At 38.2% G+C, this 20,286-nt stretch overlaps 1 protein-coding gene across 1 annotated transcript in view; it reads right to left on the bottom strand.

The window, feature by feature from the left end:
• CEP128 (centrosomal protein 128) overlaps positions 1–20,286 on the bottom strand; it is a 512,196-nt gene that overhangs the window by 272,671 nt on the left and 219,239 nt on the right. Inside the window, exon 18 of the mRNA XM_056134021.1 lies at positions 7,919–7,978. Within this exon, the coding sequence (XP_055989996.1) occupies positions 7,919–7,978 (60 nt within the window). The remainder of the gene's footprint in view (positions 1–7,918; positions 7,979–20,286) is intronic.

Genomic DNA, 20,286 nt, shown 5'->3' with positions numbered 1-20,286 from the left:
TAATCTGAACCTTCTGCTGCAATTTTGTATAGTACTTAAAGTTACTAAGGATTGGCTCAAGGCTAAAAACCCAAGAAAACAGAAAATTTGAATAAAAAATTATAACTGATAGTTAGGAATAATATTAGGACCTGTAATTTTCTACTTTTAACTACTATGATTCCTTTGCCAAACTTCTAAATATAATTTTGAGAGGAAATGTTTATATAAAAACCAAAGATTTTTTTTTAAAAACGGTATTTTTTTAAAATGTGCTGGCCACTGAAACTGCAAAATTCAAATCCAAATCAACCTTGAAATGTAATTATAATTCTTTCAAGCATATTTTCTAACTTCTCTTCACAGTTATAAATATAAACATGCAGAAACATTTTCTCCATGATAATAATACATATTTGAAAATAGAAAATACTTTTCTACTGAAATTGACTACCCCCAAATTGAGAATTAATTAAAAAAAAATTTAAACCAGCAAGTTCAGTGGGCAAGCACAACTTAACCTTTCCCCAAAGCCTAACCCTTACTCAAAATCCTTAATTCTGGGTTTGAGATTAGAGGGCTTTGCCTCCAGATTGGACCACTGCAGGAGGGAATTCACTGATCACTCTTGCACCCACTGTTCTCCAATCACCTGAAAATGCGCATCCCTGTTCTCTGTTTCTAAAAACCCCACTTTCCTGTGACCAAGATGACAAGATGGTTACTTGGAGGATAAAAGTTTGTCATGTTCCAAACCTTCAGGATTGTTGTCAAGAAAGCTCTTTCTCTGCTTATCGCCATTTCTCTTTTCTGACTGGCCCCATGATTGTAGAGCCAGACCGTCACAGTTATACTGTGAATTAAAGTGAATGTGTTTCATGTATGCAATCTACAGTATATTTTTTTAAAAATTACTCAAAATACCCGACTATCACCTTTTCCTATCTATGCTTGAAGAACAAAACCCAAGATGATTATTTATTTATAACATTCAATATGAATATATATACTGTACTAATATTTCTTACATAATTAGTTTTTAAACGTTACCATTGCCCTAAAATAATATTAATTAGTGCAGTATTTATATGTAAAATATAAAACCAATGGAGAGTGCAATGGCACAGAGGTCAAAAGTCCAGGTTTAGTAACTAGTTATCCAATCTACTTATATAAAACTCAAAAATCCTTTCCCTCATCTTTTCTTCAGTCTTTTCCTCATCTACAAAATGAGAAGGACGAAAATGACAAATCACTTCAGTCATAATATTCCAAAAGCTGTAGAGAAAAATAAATGTTTGCCAGTACCTATAACAGGTTAGACTAAAACCTGTGACTGTCTGAAATCAGGATTATTTGAGACATGACAACACAGAAAAATTCACAAATAATTTGGGTAACTAGGTATTTCTTAGATAGCTAATCTTAAAGATAATTTTTCTGTTCACATGTAATCAACAATTAGCAATTTAAGTATATACTTTTTTTCTTTGCTTTGGGGCCACACCCAGCACATTTAGGGCTTATTCCTGCTCAGTGCAAAGAGATCACTCCTGACAGTGCTGGAGAGACCATATTAGATGTTGGTGATCAAACATTAGATGTTGGTGATCAACATATTAGATGTTGGTGATCAAAATATGTAAAGGTGATAACCATTACCCCTGTACCATCTCTCAAGCCCAAGTACCTCATTTTTTTGTTTGTATTATTTGGGCAAAAACCTGGCAGTGCTCAGGTATTACTCCTGGTTTTGTACTTAGGAATAACTCCTGGCAGACTAATATAATATGCCAGGGATCAAATCTGGGTAGGCCACAGGCAAGGCAAGCATCCTACCCAGGGTACTCTCTCTCCAGTCATTTTTTAAAATCCTAATTTGATATACTTAAGGTAATATTTAAGCTGATAAATTATCTGAAGTAGGAAAATAAAATACATTTAGGTGAGTCTTCAAAAATTTAAAATATATTTACTTTATACACACACACACACACACACACACACACATATTACCTTAACATAGCAGGAAAAATAGCCAATCCTATGGGGAAGATGTATAGAAGCCCAAGTTCAATAAGCAAAAATATGAATACAGAAGGCTAATCAGTATGAACCAGCTGAGTAAATCCTTTGCGAATGAGCTTAATGACACAATTGTGAGGATGTCCAATGACCTCAGTAAAACGATGACATAGGTTGTCAGCAAAGCACAAGAAATTACAAGAGCTGAAATAAGAAAACTAAAAGCTGAAATGAAGGAAATGAATAGTAAATGATATTTTAAGAAACCTCGACAGAAGGCAAATCTGATAAAGAACCATGTTAAAAAAAATCATAGGTAAGAATTTCCTAGGATTAAGGAATGCAGGCAACCAATACAAAAGACCTGGAGAGTCTCAGCAAAAATAGACTCAAACAGAAAAACTCCAAGCCACACTGTACTCAAAATGAGAAATTTCAAAGATAGAAACAGAATATTATAAGCAGCAAGATCAAAAAAAGGAACTTACATACAAATAAAAGCACATGGGATTCACAGTAGATCTGTCACATGAGACTCTTGTGAGCCAGGAGGGAATGGAGGAATATAGTGCACAAACTCAATAAAATGAATACCTCACCAAAAATACTCTATCCAGTGAGACCATCACTCAGATTTGAAGGAATGATATAGAGCTTCAGGGGTAGAAAACAGCTTATGGAATATAAAGCACTGAAAACAATAGGGCAAGATGCATTAAAAGTGCCTATTTAAAAGGCAAGGTAAACTTCTAAGTACTGGGTACTGAGTATGGCACTACTCATGGCACTTATAGCTGCCCTCCAGTAGATTAAGATAGGTTTGTTTACTTCTGGCTTCCTGCTCAAGGATTTTATACATTCATAATAAAGAAGTAATGTTTCCTTTATATCAGATGTTCTGTCTGATCAGGTGTTCTGATTTTTTTCTGATTTTTCCATGCAGAGAAATTTTTACTACAATAGTTTAGTTATTAAGGCAGACCTTCAGCATTATCTACAATATTTTCTAGCAGAAAACAAATATTCCCTTAGATAAAACATACTTTTATATATTATAGCCCTATTCATATTTTCCCTTAATTTTTTATTAATTCTCTTCACTCACTAAATTTTACATTTGTTGAATTTGTCTATTTTGTGCAAATTTTAAAAGGAACTAGCATGGAATTATTTCTAACATTATTTTTAAAATGTATATACTTGTAAAAAAAGATAGTTATTGGAAAAAATCATCAATTCACCACTTATTTACAATTCTATAGAATTCCAGAGTAGCTCTATTCACTTCCATGTGTGTAGGGGTCACCCTCCACTAGAGCAAGAGAGAGAGAAGTGAGAGAGAGGGAAAGAAAGAGAGAGAGTAAGAGAGAAAGAGAGAGAGAGAGAGAGAGAGAGAGAGAGAGAGAGGAAACATAGTAAGGGAACAAAAAATGGTGAAAGTAGTCACAACTGAGATTTTGTCATAGAATTGAGGGGACAGAAGGAATCACTGGTGGAGGGAAGCAGCCTCTCTTGTGGTGGGTGTGATGCTGGAATAATGCATGCATGAAAAGTATAATTAACAGTATTTTAAATCATGGGACCTCGATTAAAAAAAAGTGTGTGTTTATAAACACACACACACACACACACACACACATATATATATGTTTATTTACACACACACACATATATACATAGTCAAGGATATAGCACAAAGAATATATACCACAGGGACCAGAGCATAGCACAGAGGGTAAAGGCATTTGCCTTGAATGCAGCTGATCTGGGTTCTATCCTCAGCATCCCATATGGTCCCCTGAGCAACGTCAGGAGTAATTCCTGAGTGCAGAGCCAGGAGTAACCTCTGCGCGTTGCTGGGTGTGACCCAAAAGCAATATATATATTTAAAAGGCAAGGTACATATATATGTACATATATATGTATATATTACTTCACTTGTATTACTTGTCATCCCATTGTTCATCAATTTACTTGAAAAATATATATACATATCTATCTATATACACACATAAATATATATACCCCAGTAGTATACCGTATTCTTCACATGTATGATGCCTTAATTTCAATTCTTGAATTGTAAAAATTAATTAACATCATGGAGATGTTACTGGGCCCGTTCAAGCAAATCGATTAACAACGAGAGGACAGTGCTATATATTCCTTTCAGTCTCCACTGTAACTACATTCAGGTTTTATCCAAATAACTTATCCAGATAACTGAGTTTCACCCAAAGATCTCTGAAATGGCCTTTCCTGTTAATCCACCTTTAACACCAGTCAGAGTGATTCTCTCCAGTATATACAAATATGACCATATCACTCTGCTGTTCAGAATTCCTCCGTGGTTCTCCACTTACTGTAGAGTTGGATTTAAGCCTTTGAAAGACCAGGAAATGCTCTTCTAATGAACTAAATCCCTAGGTCTATAGTCACACCCTTGTCCTTCTCTTTCTCACACCTTCGTAGAGTGGTAAGTCAAATCACTTGGGTAGCTTTCACTGCACTTATAATGCTCTTTCACTTCTTCACTATTCCTATAACTGTGTACTCAGAATGCATGCTATTTCCTCTTAATTAAGCTATCTTCATGATCCATTCCAGGCACCAGGCTTCACGGTAGCTTCTGCAACTTTATCATCACTTTTTTATATAATATTGAAATCATTTACCTAAGTGTTAGTTTCCCTAAAGAAAAAAATTGTTCCTCAAGAGAAAGGATCATGTCTTAATTCATGTTCATATCCACAGCATATAATGTAATATCAAAGACATGGTTATTACTCCATTAGTTCTCTTTTGACCTGAATAAAATTTGATCTGTATATGTAACGTCCCAAATGAAACCAAAACCCAACTAATAATATGTGACAACTCCTTGTCTTTAACAAGCATCTCAACCCTTTAACAAGCATGCCTTTAACAAGCATCTCAACCCTTTTCCTTGCTGAAGTGTATTATTTTTACCTTTCATCAGTTATTTATCTGAAGACTTGGTGCAACCCTTAGTTGGACTTCATGTTCATAATATGCCACCATTGCCAACAAAGCAAAAGTCACACAATGACCAAACCAATCCTCTGGTTTCTGTAGGAATGATACTAACAGAAGAAATTCATTTGGCAGATTTATGAAAACAATTACCAAATGCCCTCAGAGGTCCTTCTAATACTGCAAGATGTCATCATGGACTAGCTGAATAGCAATTGTACTTTCCATATAGTTTTGTCCTTTGATTTCAGATCTTATCTCCAATACTTATAGAGCTGTCCAACTATAGTTCACGGGAATTACAATATGGTAGCCCATCAATAACCTAAGCCATCTTTCTCGTAAATAGATTCAATCCCTCCTTCATCAATTGGTTGGCATGGCATTGCTTATCATGACCCTTTTACACTGTAGAGGAACAGTTGTCTCATGCAGTATTACAACTCGTCTGATCAGAAGTTCAATTCCATTAAATGATAAGGGAAAACTGCTCACTAGCTCCCAAATTAAAGAGCTATGATTAAGAGTCATCTCTGGCTCTCATAATTTAACTGAACAACAGCAGTGAAAGTTTTCTGTTCAACAATGATAAAGATTGCAACTTGAAAGAAAATTCCAAGTACATTTTTCTTGCTATTTTGAAGTAAAAAAAAACTTTATTAATGCATCACCCAAATTCTACATGTATATTCTATATTTACTATGAAGATGGCAAACATACAAAATTACATTTGGTTCAAGAGAAAAAATATGGTTCACTTTTTAAGGAGAAAATATTTTACAGGATCACAAAGATTTCTAGTTTAATTGCTGTACCATTAATTTCTCATTAATATGTTTTAATTAGAGGTTTCTTAAATGCAAACAGGCTTCTACAGATGAATCTAGTCTTTTCATTTCCCAGCTTTATCGACTCACCAGGGCATCATCTCTATTCACCTAATTAGATTCATCACCATGCATTTATTGCACATGCAGTCAACGAGAGCATGTCTGTATGTTATGCATATGACCAAGTTTAAATATAGCATTTTTCCAGAAGTCTTCTGTGATATGCAGACAGCTTCATACACTTACTACCTAGCAAAATGCCCTGTTTTGTTCTACATTCCTTTGTCAATGTTTACAGATTTCTATAACACAACATACTATAAGGATTTTTAATTTTTGTTTACTTCTCCTTTGCCTTGTTAGACTTCCAAGATTTGCTACCACTTATATTTCCATTGTCTTTAATGAGATAAAGCACACGATCAAAATCAATTTTCTTTTGGGGCTGGAGATGGTACAGCAGGTAAAGCTGTCCTTGTCTTGCATGCAACCCACACAGGTTTGATTCCCAGTAATGTATATATGGTCCCCCAAGCCCGCCTAAAGTTATTTCTGAAAGTGGAATCAAGATAAATTCTACATAACAAACAATATAAAATAAATTATTTTGGTTCTGCTTTGGGCAAGGTTTAGCGTTCGGGATGAAAATATCCAAAATATGGTAATGGTAAGGTATAATGGTTGTGAGGCTGGTGTTCAAATATTAAATGTAATCAGATATTGTGAACTACTTTTTTAGCACTGTAGCATTGTCCTCCCATTGTTCATTGATTTGCTCAAGTGGGCACCAGTAATGTCTCCATTGTGAGACTTAGTGTTACTGATTTTGGCATGTGGAATATGCCATGGGGAGCTTGACAGTCTCTGCAGGAGCGTGCCAGGCTCTGCACTACTTTATTAACATAAAATAATTTTTTAAACATAAAGTTTTGCACACAGCTGGGTGTGGCCCGAAAATCAAAGACCAATAATAAAAAAATTAAAATAAATAAATAAATTTTGGCTTGTTCTTCAAGCCTGTGTTCTCCCTTGAACACATATCTCACTTGTTTGTCTCTTTGCTTTATTTTTCCTCTCTGGAGAAGCCCATGTTCTCTCTTGAACATGCATTTTCTCTCTTTCTCTCCCTTCACATCTAAGTAAGTTTCGATAAAAGCTATCTTGTTTCATAAAATTTTCTTGGATAAATGAAGACTTTGGAAAGCAATACACATTATAATAAAGGTCCTAAAGTTTAGCATAGCATGGTATGTAAACCCTTTCTCCATTGCCTATATCACGATCACGATCATCCTGTTGTTCATCGATTGCCTCGAGCAGGCCCCAGTAACGTCTCCTTCGTCCTAGCCCTGAGATTTTAAAAAGTGCCATATCCAAGGCTCTTTCAGGGTTAGGAGAATGAGACCCATCATTATTACTGGTATTTGGCATATTGGGTACGCCACGGGGAGTTTGCCAGACTCTGCTGTGTGGGCAGGTTACATTCGGTAGCCTGCCAGGTTGTCCAAAGTAAGAATGAGATAATAAGATGTCTTTCTGACAATCCATGATTAAACAGCAACTTTTTTTTCCACACCCGGCAATGCATAGGGCTTACTCCTGGCTCTGCACTCAAGAATCACTCCTGTTGGTGCTCTCAGGACCATATGGGATGCTGGGAATCGAACCCAGGTTGGCCGCATGCAAGGCAAATGCCCTCCCCGCTGTGCTATTGCTCCTGTCCCAACATCAACCGTTTTACCTTCCTGTATTCTCTTGTTTTATAGTCACATTATTTAAGCTATTTTTTAAATGTAGAGGGTTCCCAAAAGTATTTGCTCTATTACCACCTGAGATTATCGGTGGTAATAGGTAATACCATCTATTACCTTCTAGCACCCAGGATCCTTCTAGCACCCAGGGGGAAGGTATCAGTTGTTCTGTGAAATACTATAAGGAAACTGAAGCTTCTTAAATAAGCTGCAATAATACCTTTCTCAGGAATGAAGCGTTAAAAATTTCATGTTTAGTCATATAACAAAAAAATTCATGGCTAACAATATCTTGAAGGTCATAAAAATCATATTTTAAGGATTCAAAGAGTCATTACCTTGCTTTCTGCTAACCAGCGATGTGGGTCATAATTAATATCAGGACTAGATGAAAAAACCTACAAAAAAGAGAAGGAGCTTATTAAGAGATTTATAAAATTTTATAAATCATATTTATTATAAAAATAAAATTCTCCACCATAAACATCCAAAGGTTAAGAACTTAATTTTTTGTTTTGTTTAGGAACTTCACCCAGCAGTACTCGGGATTACTCCTATCTCAGTCCAGGGGTGCTTAGATAATCTTGTAGTGCTGAGAATGGAAACTGGCACTACTGCATGCTTGTTGAGCTCTCTCTCTCTCTCTCTCTCTCTCTCTCTCTCTCTCTCTCTCTCTCTCTCTCTCTCTCTCTCTCTCTCTCTCTCCGGACTCTAGTTCCAAAACTTAAAGATGTAATAAGAAATAAGTAATTTCAAATTCATTTCACTCAATGAAATCCAAACTTATTTCCCCCACAGTCTAAGTGAGGTGTTTATTCTTTCAAGACCAGCTGTTTGGTAGGCAGGCACACATGATAGGGTCAGAACGGGCATCATATTCTGGAGTGAGTCATTTCCACTTCCAGTTGCTCACCGGCTATGTACTAATGTGTAAAATCTTCCCTGATGTTGCTTAAATATTACTAGATATGCAATCATCCCTTCAGATGTTTGCTTGTTTGGGTTTTTTGCTGTCTTTGATGGTCTCCACCCCCATTGTTTTCCTGTGGCAGGAAGGTTCTCCTGGAGTACATGCTTACTAGAACACAGACATTTTCTACTTTGCCCCCTCTGTTAGTAATTAAGTTATTTACATGCCTTCAATAATTGTCCATTTAGGGTTAAATGCTTTTTCTTCAAAATGGAACAAACACCACTGAAGTTTATACCCCAATAGGAATTTGATTTTGGCCTTTGAATTCACTGGAGGCATCTCCCAGGACTACTATTGAGTTAATGAATATACAAAAGACCCAATTAATGTTCTTTGCTCAGTTGTCACCTTCATTTTATTTAAGTATTTGGTGAAATGCCACAGTAAATGGAATGGCCAATTGAAAAAAGGCACAGGTTCTGATTTCTAATGGATGGTGATAATTCTCAGAGGCTCTTTCCCCTAATATTACTAGACATCAATTTGGGGCGGGCTGGAGTGATAGCACAGCGGGTAGGGCATTTGCCTTGCAAGCAGCCAACATGGCCGACCAGAGTTCGATTCCTCCACCCCTCTCAGAAAGCCCGGCAAGCTACCAAGAGTATTCCACCCGCACAGCAAACCCTCACAAGCTACTCGTGACATATTCGATATGCCAAACACAGTAACAACAAAGTCTCACAATGGAGATGTTACTGGGCCTGCTCGAGAAAATCGATGAACAATGGAAGGACAGTGACAGTGAGTGACAATTTGGGGTACACCAGGGACCAAATAATTAACAATGTCATGCCAAAGGGTGACATAGAGGATGTGGGTGCAGGTCTTAAAGTCTCCCACAGTTTTTGAGAACTCTCACCTGCCTAGAGATGCATAAGGGGTGATTGATGAGTCTGTGATTGCTTCCCCGCACACTGTGGAGATCAGATCCTAGGACAACGCCCTCCTTCTTCAAACATTTATTTAAAAGTTTATTTATCTAAGTGTGTACATGTATATAATGACAGTAAAAGCTGGCTTAAATATAAAGGCATGGAAAAAATCAACTCTCAATTGTTATCAATGCTAGAATCTGTGGAGGTTGATTTTACAGAGTTCTTTGTGGAAACCCCTCTCAATTAAACCAATTTCCTTCATTTTTGTATCTTTCTTCTCTTCAATAGTGTTCCACGTAATGCATTTCACAGTGATTTCAAGGTAATTACACAGAAACTTAATTCTTTATCTCATTTACTCATCTTTAATTTTATCCTGTAAAGGCTATTTTTGTCTCCTCAATGGCTGTGTAGAACTGGCAGAAACTAATCAACATGACTTTGTGTAAATATTGCTTTATATATATCATGATAACAACAAAATTCTACAATAAATAGCCTGTCAATTTCACAGTATTCTAATTTCTGTCAAACCAACTCTTTATAAAATTCTTTGCTGAATCTGCCTTATTAATGAAGTAAATTTTTTTCAAATGTTATCAGTGACTTTGTAATTATAAATACATTTTTTCAATTATTGTTTTTGGAGTCCAAGATCAGCCTGGCAAGCTACCCATGACGTACTCGATATGCCAAAACACAGTAAAAACAAGTCTCATGATGGAGACGTGACTGGGCCCGCTCGAGCAAATCGATGAACAACGGGAGAACCATGACCGTGACCGTTTTTGGAGTCAAGATATTTCTTCAAAATTTCGTTTAAAAGATTTTGGAATATGCTATCCCTTCTGCAGGAAATATCTAATTCCAGGTTTTCCAAATCCTTCCTGATGTGTGAGGATATGACTCCCCTAAGAAAACATATTAGAAGAGTCTTTTGACAGCAGATGAACACATACTGAGTACCAATCACATGCCATGTACAGAGTATTATAATCTTATATCCAACATTTTTCACATCTACTCATCTAACTACCTAAATATGACTCAGTTCTTATTCTTTCGTGCACTGCCATTTTCCTAATCATCATAGCTCACAATATTTTCTACTATTCTTGTCTCTCTACTTGTGAGATTATTAGTAAACATATATTTGCTACTATATTTTTATTTTTCATAAAATCATGTACTAGCCTCAACTGAATTTTTAGTAACCTAATTTTGAGTTCAATTTTAAAAACTAAAAAAATTGAAGTGAGCACATGTAATGTTCATATTTTGTGCTCTTAAAAGTTTATATATAGTTTAATGCTTAAGTAAACAGGTCTGTATACTTACTAGTGGTAGAACAATTGCTCTGAATTATTAGTCATCATTTATAAAATGGCAACTCACCAAAAATAGTCAAGAGAAAAAATAAATAAGTGTAAGCAAAGTATCTACCGCACAGGCAACATTATAACAATACAATACATCAAGATCATCATCAACAGGCTTTCACAATTTTTGTGACAAGAGTACTATGGCAGGCATGCTCATAAAGCACATACAAATATTTGCTTTACCAAAAAAAAAAAAGCACTACATAACAATGGCATCAACATTAGTTAAGTGTGAAACACTAGTACAAGCTACTTCTTATTGCAAAACATAGCTTTAATATCATTTCACTCATTCTTCATAACTCAATATAAATAAGACACAAATTATTAGAGGAGATAAAGATATATAACTCGTTCAGGATAGTAAGCAATTTGGAGATATAACAATTCAAACCTACATCTATCTTGACCCAAAGTTTATTTTATTTATATTCTACGACTGAATGAAAACTCAGAGCAAGTGTTATGGAAAAACTCTGGAGTTGACCTAAGATGGTCTTGTGAAATGCTTATCTTTAATTCCAAGCTTTCTAACCATTTCAAAAGTGAAGAGAGTTTTATGTCTATCCATATGTTTATAAACATTATGTACATTTACTGAAATGAAATTAAGCAACAAATATAATGGCTAGAAAGGGAATATTAATATTTCCAAGGTTTTTCTCAGGCTAATTTATTCTATATCAATTATTTATTGCAATTCCTAGGATAATCATTTTCAACATAAAATGGTTAAAATTTCATCAGTAGTATTTCAAAATCAAAAATGATCAGAAACAATAGAAATTACTCATTAAAAGTATTTTAAAGAGACCAACGTTCTCCATGAATCTCTAAATTGTAGAGCAAAAATAATTATTTTAACAAATAGCACAGAGGGTTTTGTTTTTTTGTAGCTAGAGCATGTTATATCTTTAAATATTTTTGAGACACTAATAGGAATGAAAAATAGAAGTAATAAATAGAAAAATATCAAAAGTATTTAATGCTTTCGTAAAAAAATTACAATTCTCTTTTTTTTCAGATTTACTTTCTACCTAATTTTCCTAATTTAATTAGGAGGAATGTCATTCTCATGGGAGAGCTATAAAAACCCACTGAAATAAACATTCTCTTTCTACAGATGTAAGGAATATAGAGACTTTTAGAGTATGTTTGAGAAATACGTTAACTTCAAAAAATATATTTAAGAAGTCTGCTATCTGTATTCCATGCTTTAACCTATAATTGATCATAAGTTTTATCCTGTATTTTCCAAATGCTTCCATTTTTATATTTTTACTTGATTAAAAAAGTCATCCTAATAAATATTTAAATGCAGCATAAATATTACACTTCTAATATGTTCCATTTAGGTAAAATTAGTATTTTGATATCACATGTATTTGAATAAATTTAAACAAAAATTATTTTAAAATTTTAATTTGCATTAGAAAGAGAATAAATCAGCATTAAAGAAGTCCTATCATAAGCATAAAAGAATTAATTTTCTCCCCAAACCCAATTACTTCTCATAATTGGCACATAGCCCTAACTTGATATATACGAGCCTCAAAAAAAAAGGGGGGGTATGGTGCCGCCAGCAGGTCAATCTGTAACTGTGAGGCAAGTACATCAGCAGCCTGATGGCACCTTCAGACTTCCAGATACACCAAAATTGCTGCTGTGCCTTTGGCCAGACCCCAAAAGCTTGGGGCAAAGTTTGCCAAGAAAGTAAATGGCCAAAAGTTAGGTATGTGGGAAACACACCCACAAATTTCCTCCAGCTCAGTTATATTATTGAAGGCATGGCCTCTCTGGTTCCTTAATGGCCATGATCCCAGAACTCAGAAACAAATCTCAAAACTCAGCAGCTTTCGGGAGAAATGCACCGGGTCCCTGCCGTAGGTTAGCGGCACTGGGCCAACCCAGGTGGGAATAGGTTTTGTGCCTTGGCCTGTTCCCCCTGGCAGCCCAGTGGCCGCCATCTTCCAGAGGCCATTGGACAGTCAGGTTTGGGCCCACAGAGACAAAACATTTTGGGCCTCACGAGTTGGGAGTGGAGCCAGTTCTGTCCTCCCCACCCCAACGAGACCTCAAGTCATCACCCATGAGCAGCCTCTCTGGCTCCTGATCAACCTGCTTAACGGCCATGATCCCAGAGACTCAGAAACAAATCTCGAAACCCAGCAGCTTTCGGCAGAAATGCGTCCAGATCCCACAGTAGGTTACTGTCGCTGGGCCACCCCAGGGGGGGAAAGGGTGCTGTTGCTCTACCTGCTCCCCCCTGACGGCCCCCTTGGCCATCATCCTCCAGAGGCCATTAGACAGTCTGGTTTGGGCCCGCAGTGACTGAGACATTTTGGTCTTCATGGGATGGGGGTGGAGACGATCCTGTCCTCCCCACCCCAATGAGACCCCAAGTCATCGCCCACGAATGGCCTCTCTGGCTCCTGATCAAGCTGCTTAACAGCCATGATCCCAGAGACTCAGAAACAAATCTCAAAATCCAGTGGCTTTTGGCAGAAATGTGTCCAGACCCCACAGTAGGTTACTGTCGCTGGGCCACCACAGGGGGAAAGGGTGCTGTCCCACCACCTGCTTCCCCTTGGTGGTTCAGTGGCCACCATAATCCAGAGGTCATTGGACAGTCAGGCTTGGCCCGCAGTGATGAAATTTGTTGGGCCTCACGGGATGGGGGTGGAGCCAGTTCTGTACTCCCCATCCCAACGAGATCCCAAGTCATCGCCCACAAACGGCCTCTCTGGCTCCTGATCAAGCTGCTTAACGGCCATGATCCCAGAGACTCAGAAATAAATCTCGAAAACCAGCGGCTTTTGGCAGAAATGCGTCCATACCACGTAGTAGATTGCTGTTGCTGAGCCAACCCGGGGGAAAGGGTGTTTTCCCTCTGCCTGCTTCCTCTGGGTGGCTCGGTGGCCGTCATCCTTCAGAGGCCAATGGAAAGTTCCGTTTGGGCCTGCAGTGATGAGACATTTTGGGCCTCACGGGATGGGGGTGGAGTCGGTCCTGTCCTCCCGGTCCCAACAAGACCCCAAGTCATCACCCACGAATGGCATTTCTGGCTCCTGATCAAGTTCCTTAACGGCAATGATCCCAGAGACTCAGGAGCAAATCTCGGAACCCATCAGGTTTTGGCAGAAATCCATCCAGATTTAAGTGTTAAAATTTCAGAATTTAAAAATTGTGCAGCCACTACTGCAGCCACACGACATCATATGTTATTCTTAACCAGCAATAGAAAATAGTCTACTGTTGCCTTTTCAGTAGATCTGAGTGTAGGGGTAAAATCTCAAATAATAATGGTGGGTCTGGTGTCAAAATATTGAATGTGATCAAAGTAGAGAGAGAGTAATGTGGAAATCATCTGCCCCACAGGTTCGGGGAAGGTGTGGGATGGGGGTATACTGGGGTTATTGGAGGTAGAGATGGGCAGTGGTCAAAGTACGGGTGTTTCATTGTATGACCAAGATTTAGACCTGAAAGCTTTGTAACTGCTCTCACGATGATTCAATAAATAAAATTACTGTCACTGTCACTGTCCTCCCGTTGTTCATTAATTTGCTCAAGCAGGCCCAGTAACGTCTCCATTGGAGACTTTGTTGTTACTGTGTTTGGCATATCGAATACGTCATGGGGAGCTTGCCAGGCTCTGCCGTGCGGGCGAGATACTCTCGGTAGCTTGCCGGGCTCTCTGAGAGGGGTGGAGGAATCGAACTCGGATCGGCCATGTTGGCTGCGTGCAAGGCAAACGCCCTACCGCTGTGCTATCACTCCAGCCAAATAAAATTATAAAAAATTAAAAAAAGTAAGTTGGAGTTCATGCCCAATTCAATCAGCTAATCAGTAGCTGAATAAATAGCAGTACTCCTACATAAAAAAATATAAATACAAAGACACCTGTTAAAAATTTTTCATGAATTCTACCAAATCCTGTCTTTTGAAATACTTCCATGAATTCTACCAAATTCTGTCTCTTGAAATACTCCCATAAAAAGTAAAATCCTTTCAATGGTAAAAGCAGAATTATGGTTTTATTTTCATTAAAGCCCCACTTAAGAGAAAGGAAATAGGACCAGGAGGGGTGTAGCTCAACAACAGAACATTGCCTTGCACGCATGAGGATACACCTAGCACTGCAGAAAAAAAAAAAAAAGAAAAAAGAAAGAAAAGGGAGATAACAGAAAAAGATGGAAAGGCAGATCAGGAAAAGAAGACAGGAAGGTGGAATGCAGCTTTGTGGTAGAGTACTTGCTTTACAAAGGAGGGAGTCCCAGAGTTCAACCATCAGAACTGAAAAAAAAAAAAAAAAAGGACAGAGGAGAAGGCATTGTAAGAAACAAGAGATTATTTGATTATTTTCTCGCTTTTCTTCTTGCTGTTGTTTACTTTTGGTCACTTGAGGAGTACACAAGGGCTAGGCTCAGAGAGTGCTGGAGTGTTGCTTCACACAGAAATGAACCAGGTTTCCTGCATGCAAATAATGCTATGCTTCGCCCTTCGAGCTATCTCCCTGGCCTGGGAAGATTTTAGGAGCAAAAAAAAAAAATGACAAAATGAAAAAGAAAAGCTCTAAAATTTAAAATTAAAAAAACAAACAAAACACCGAACACTCCACTAATAAAAAAAATATGTATGCATGCTACAAGAGTAATGGTGGTAACTAAACTATGCATAGCTAAACTATGTGTTATTGTTAAATAACCATATTAAAGAAACACAATGTCACTGGACTGTAATATAGCAGTACCAGAACCTTAAGCTGGTAGAAGGAATACCAGCAAGGAAAAAGTAATATCCATGAGCACTTGTGTTTTTCTGTTATTGCAAGATTTCATTTCAAAGAAAAATAAATTAAATCATATGTGTATAAAAATAGAAGACAGGGAGCCTAAGAAATAGCATAGCATGTAAGGTGCTTGCCTTGCATGTAGCTGGCAACAGAAACTGCTTGGCCCAGGTTCAATCCCCAGCAACCTATAGGGTTCTTGGAACACAGGCAGAAGTAATTTCCTGAGCATAGAGCCAGGAGTAAGCCCTAAGCATTGCTGTGTGGCCCAATAAACAAAACAAAAACAAAAAATAGGAGACAAACAGCATAGTAATTATTTGTTTAAAGTCAGAATTAGACTCCACAGATTTGGAGTTTTAACTAGTTTTAACATTTAACATTTATGGGCTGGAGCGATAGCACAGCAGGTTTGCCTTGCACACGGCCGAACCAGATTCAATTCCTCTGTCCCTCTCGGAGAGCCCAGGAAGCTACCGAGAGCATGCTACCTGCAGAGCAGAACCTGGCAAGCTCCCCATGATGTATTCGATATGCCAAAAATAGTAACAAGTCTCAGAATGGAGACATTACTGGTGCCTCCTCTAACAAATCAATGAACAACGGGACTACAGTGCTACAGTGCTACTTGTCCAGGGGGGATGGTTAATAAAACTCTTTAATTTTTTTTTCCTATTATCTAAAATCAGTTTAATCAGAGTACCTAGAGAGATTTAAAGACTGAAGAACTTGAAAATGGGGACAACTTAGCGATTTTGTGAATTTAGACTCTAATTTACATATAGTTTAAATTCCAGATAATAGAAACAGAGGAAATACTACAATGAAACAAGTCATATTTATCTTTTAGTTTTCCAGTATATTTGTGTACATTATACTGCAAACTATTAAGTATGCAAAAAAAGTACTTTTGCGAACAAAAATACTTAAATAATAATTAGTTAAAAAAAACTTATTTTTAAAACAAAAAGCTAACCACCATTAGAGTCTATCTTTTTGCTAATGGAGAGTCTTTTGCCTCAATGCTGAGGGTTTCAAACTGATCAGGTGGTGGTTGTGAAAGGTGGGATTTATTATGGCAATTTTCTAAAAGAGGACTAGAAAGGACTTTACTGGATCAACTGACACCTCCTTCCATAAAGGACTTCTATGCAGCATCGGGTGCTGTTTGACAGCATTTTACTATTCCCTGCAGTAGAAATTCTTTCAATACTTTATATAGTCCTCTCAGCCTTGCTTTATCACTTAATTTTATTTAATATCATAAATTCAACATAGCTATTTCGACAATATTTATATCATCTTCATTCAGAGTAAAGGAGAAATATAGATAGATGTTTTGCTCATTCATAAGCAACTTCACATTTGTTAAATTTTTATCATGACACTTCAGCAGTTTGGTCTCATCTCAAGATACTTCTTACAACTGTAATTATCTTTCTAGCTTTACCACATCTGCAGTTACCCCTTCCACCGAGTCTATGTCTTTGCCCAAAGCTGTTAATGTTGACATTTTGACCTCTTCCCGTGAATCCACAATATCTTTAATGACGTGACATGTGGGGTGGAGCAACGTTCATTCCAAATGATGTTCAATTGAGTTTGTCCAGACCCATCAGAGGCATCACTATGCATGGAAGCTATTATAAAACAGATTTATTTAAAAACAAAATAAGCATTGTAGCACTGCCATCCTGTTGTTCATCGATTTTCTCGAGCGGGCACCAGTAACATTCACAACAAATTGTGAGATTTGTTGTTTCTGTTTTTGGCATATTGAATACGTCACAGGGAGTTTGCCAAGCTTTGCAGTGTGGGCAAAATACTCTCGGTACCTTGCCGGGCTCTCAGAGAGGGGCAGAGGAATCAAACCCGGGTCGGCCAAGTGCAAGGCAAACGCCTTACTAGCTGTACTATCTAATAATAAAAAGACTTGAAACTTTAAAAATGATTCCTTGATCCATATATGGATGCTATGTTAGCAGGAATAAAAACAACTATTGGTCAGAGAGACCTACATGGGGTAAGGCTCTTGCCTTGAGTGTAGCTGATCCCAGTTCTACTCTTTGCACTACATATGGTCTCCAAGCAACAGCAGGAGAGGACCCTGAGCTAAAAGCCCAAAGTAAGCTTTAATACTACCAGTGGTTATAGAAATGCTACTTCCACCCACACACACACACACACACCAAAAAAAAAAAAAAATTTTTCCCCCTAGAGCTCTTGGATATTGTGGTGTGTTGTTAGTAAGTAGTAATATTTAAAGGAATCATTTATTTTTGAGCTGATCTCCAGAGTGGGATTTACTGAAGCTCCTCTAGGGGCTGGAGATTCAATACAGGAGGCAAGGCAGAGGAATTCCCTGCAGCTGCAGCAGCTAAAACCTTGGTTCAATCCCAACTACCACATATTGATTCCTGAGCACCACCAGGTGTCACTCCTGAGCAAAGTGTCAGGAATAGTCCTTGAATGTCACTGGGTGCAGCAGAAAAAAAAATTTTTTTTTCAAAGCCCCCAAAATGTTATACACAAAAGTGCTGTCATCAGGGCATTGTTGTTCCCTATAGAGCACATATTGAGTTAGATGTGGCATCATTCTGAAGAACGAGGATTTTCAGAATATAAATCAGCATTGGGGTCAACTTCAAGTCAGCAGCTGGTGATTTAGATCTTAAGATCACCAACTTGTCCTCTGAAGCTTTGAAGCAGACACTGACATCTCTACAGGAATGAGAGTGCTATAGTTAGCACCTTCCAACAGAAAACTACTGTGTCTGCACTGAAAATCTGTTGGAAAATGTAGCCACCTTTACTAATGGTCTTAGCTGGATCTAACAGAGAACTTGTTGCAATTTTTCTATCCAAGGTGTAGATATTCATTTTGAACTTTGATATTAGGAAGATGATGTATTTCCTTAACCTGCATGAACCAGTATCTGCCAGCTTCCAAATTGGCTTTTGCAACTTCATCAGATCTTCTCAGTCTTCACGGAAGTAAAGAGAAGTACAGCTTTCCTTCTCATTAGGCTCAGGCTTAAGAAAATGTCACTGACTCACAAAAGAATCTCAGAACAGAGCAGCTCGCTCCACAGATGTCTCCGGACCTTGCTCCAGGCTGATTTCACCGGGGCGCCTCAGACGGATGCAGGCATTGTTTCTCCGCCTCTACAAGTAAAACCCGGTGGCAACAAGCCTCCAGACCCAATTACCGCCACCCTCATGGGTGACCTTCACAGGTTTGTCCTGAGCCCCTCCATGCAAGAGAATGAATCTGCTGAAAAACCCAGGTATGCGGATCCAGTGACTGAAAACTCCAGGCTTCACGGGGTCAGGACTGGGCCGCCCATTCCCATCTCCCTGTCGTTCCAGGGTCCTGGCTGTCACACCCATGCCTCCAGGTGCCATTTAAGCAGATTTAGCAATATGATCCAGAGACTCACAAATGAATCCCAGAAAAGGAAAGCTCACCCCAGAGATGTCTCCAGACCCCAATTATTTAAAATTTTAGAATTCCTGGAGCACACAGCCGCAAGAGCATACTATTTTTGTTTTTTTACTTTTTTGTTTGAATCACTGTGAGCTAGACCCTTACATACATCTGATACCATTCATAACAACCAACACAAAATCATAATAGTGGTGGGAAGGTGCAATGCTGGTGGGACTGGTGTTGACATATTAAATGTAATCAATTATTGTGAACAACTTTATGAAAATCACTATCATTACCCTCCCGTTGTTCATCGATTTTCTCGAGCGACCTCAGTAACGTCTCCATGGTGAGACTTGCTGTTACTGTGTTTGGCATATCAAATACGCCATGGGTAGCTTGCCAGGCTTTGCCGTGCAGGTGAGATGCTCTTGATAGCTTGCTGGGCTCTCAGAGAGGGGCAGAGGAATCGAACTCGGGTCGGCCATGTTGGCTGCGTGCAAGGCAAATGCCCTACCCACTGTGCTGTCGCTCCATAAAATTTAAAAAAAAAATTATTTTTAAAAGGAAAAGAAAAGAAAATGTCATGAGGGTGGGGGTGTGGCACATAATAATAGCTGGACGCTTGCCTTGCATGAAGTCTACCCCGATTTAATCCCTGGTATCCCATATGATCCCCAAGTCTGTCAGGAGTGATCTCTGAGTGCACAGTAAGGTAAGTAAGCCCTGTACAAAACTGGGTGTGGCTCAAAAACAAACAAGCAAAAATCTGACTGGTTTTAATACTAAAACTTTCACCATATCAGCAATAAAGGTTCTTGGCTTTTCCAGTTGTATGTTCCTCGGAGTAGCATTTTTAATTTCCTTTAATATTGCTGAGCGATAGCACAGCGGTAGGGTGTTTACCTTGCATGCAGCCAACATGGCCGACCCGAGTTCGAGTCCTCCGCCCCTCTTGGAGAGCCCGGCAAGCTACCGAGAGTATCTCGCCCGCACAGCAGAGCCTGGCAAGCTACCCGTGATGTATTCGATATGCCAAACACAGTAACAACAAAGTCTCCAATGGAGACGTTACTGGGCCTGCTCTAACAAATCAATGACAAATGGGAGGACAGTGACAGTGACAGTGACAGTGAAGAATTCTCCTGATCACTTTTTCTATATAGTCACTGCCAGACAAACTGGAAGAAGAGGCCTAGTATCCAGCCTCAATTAGCTTTTCACATGTGTCACAGAACTTAATTATTATTTAGAGTA

The sequence above is a fragment of the Sorex fumeus genome, unplaced genomic scaffold (genome assembly GCF_029834395.1).
Source record: "Sorex fumeus unplaced genomic scaffold, SorFum_2.1 ptg000098l, whole genome shotgun sequence".
Lineage (NCBI taxonomy): Eukaryota > Metazoa > Chordata > Mammalia > Eulipotyphla > Soricidae > Sorex > Sorex fumeus.
This window is presented reverse-complemented; position numbering and strand designations above follow the sequence as displayed.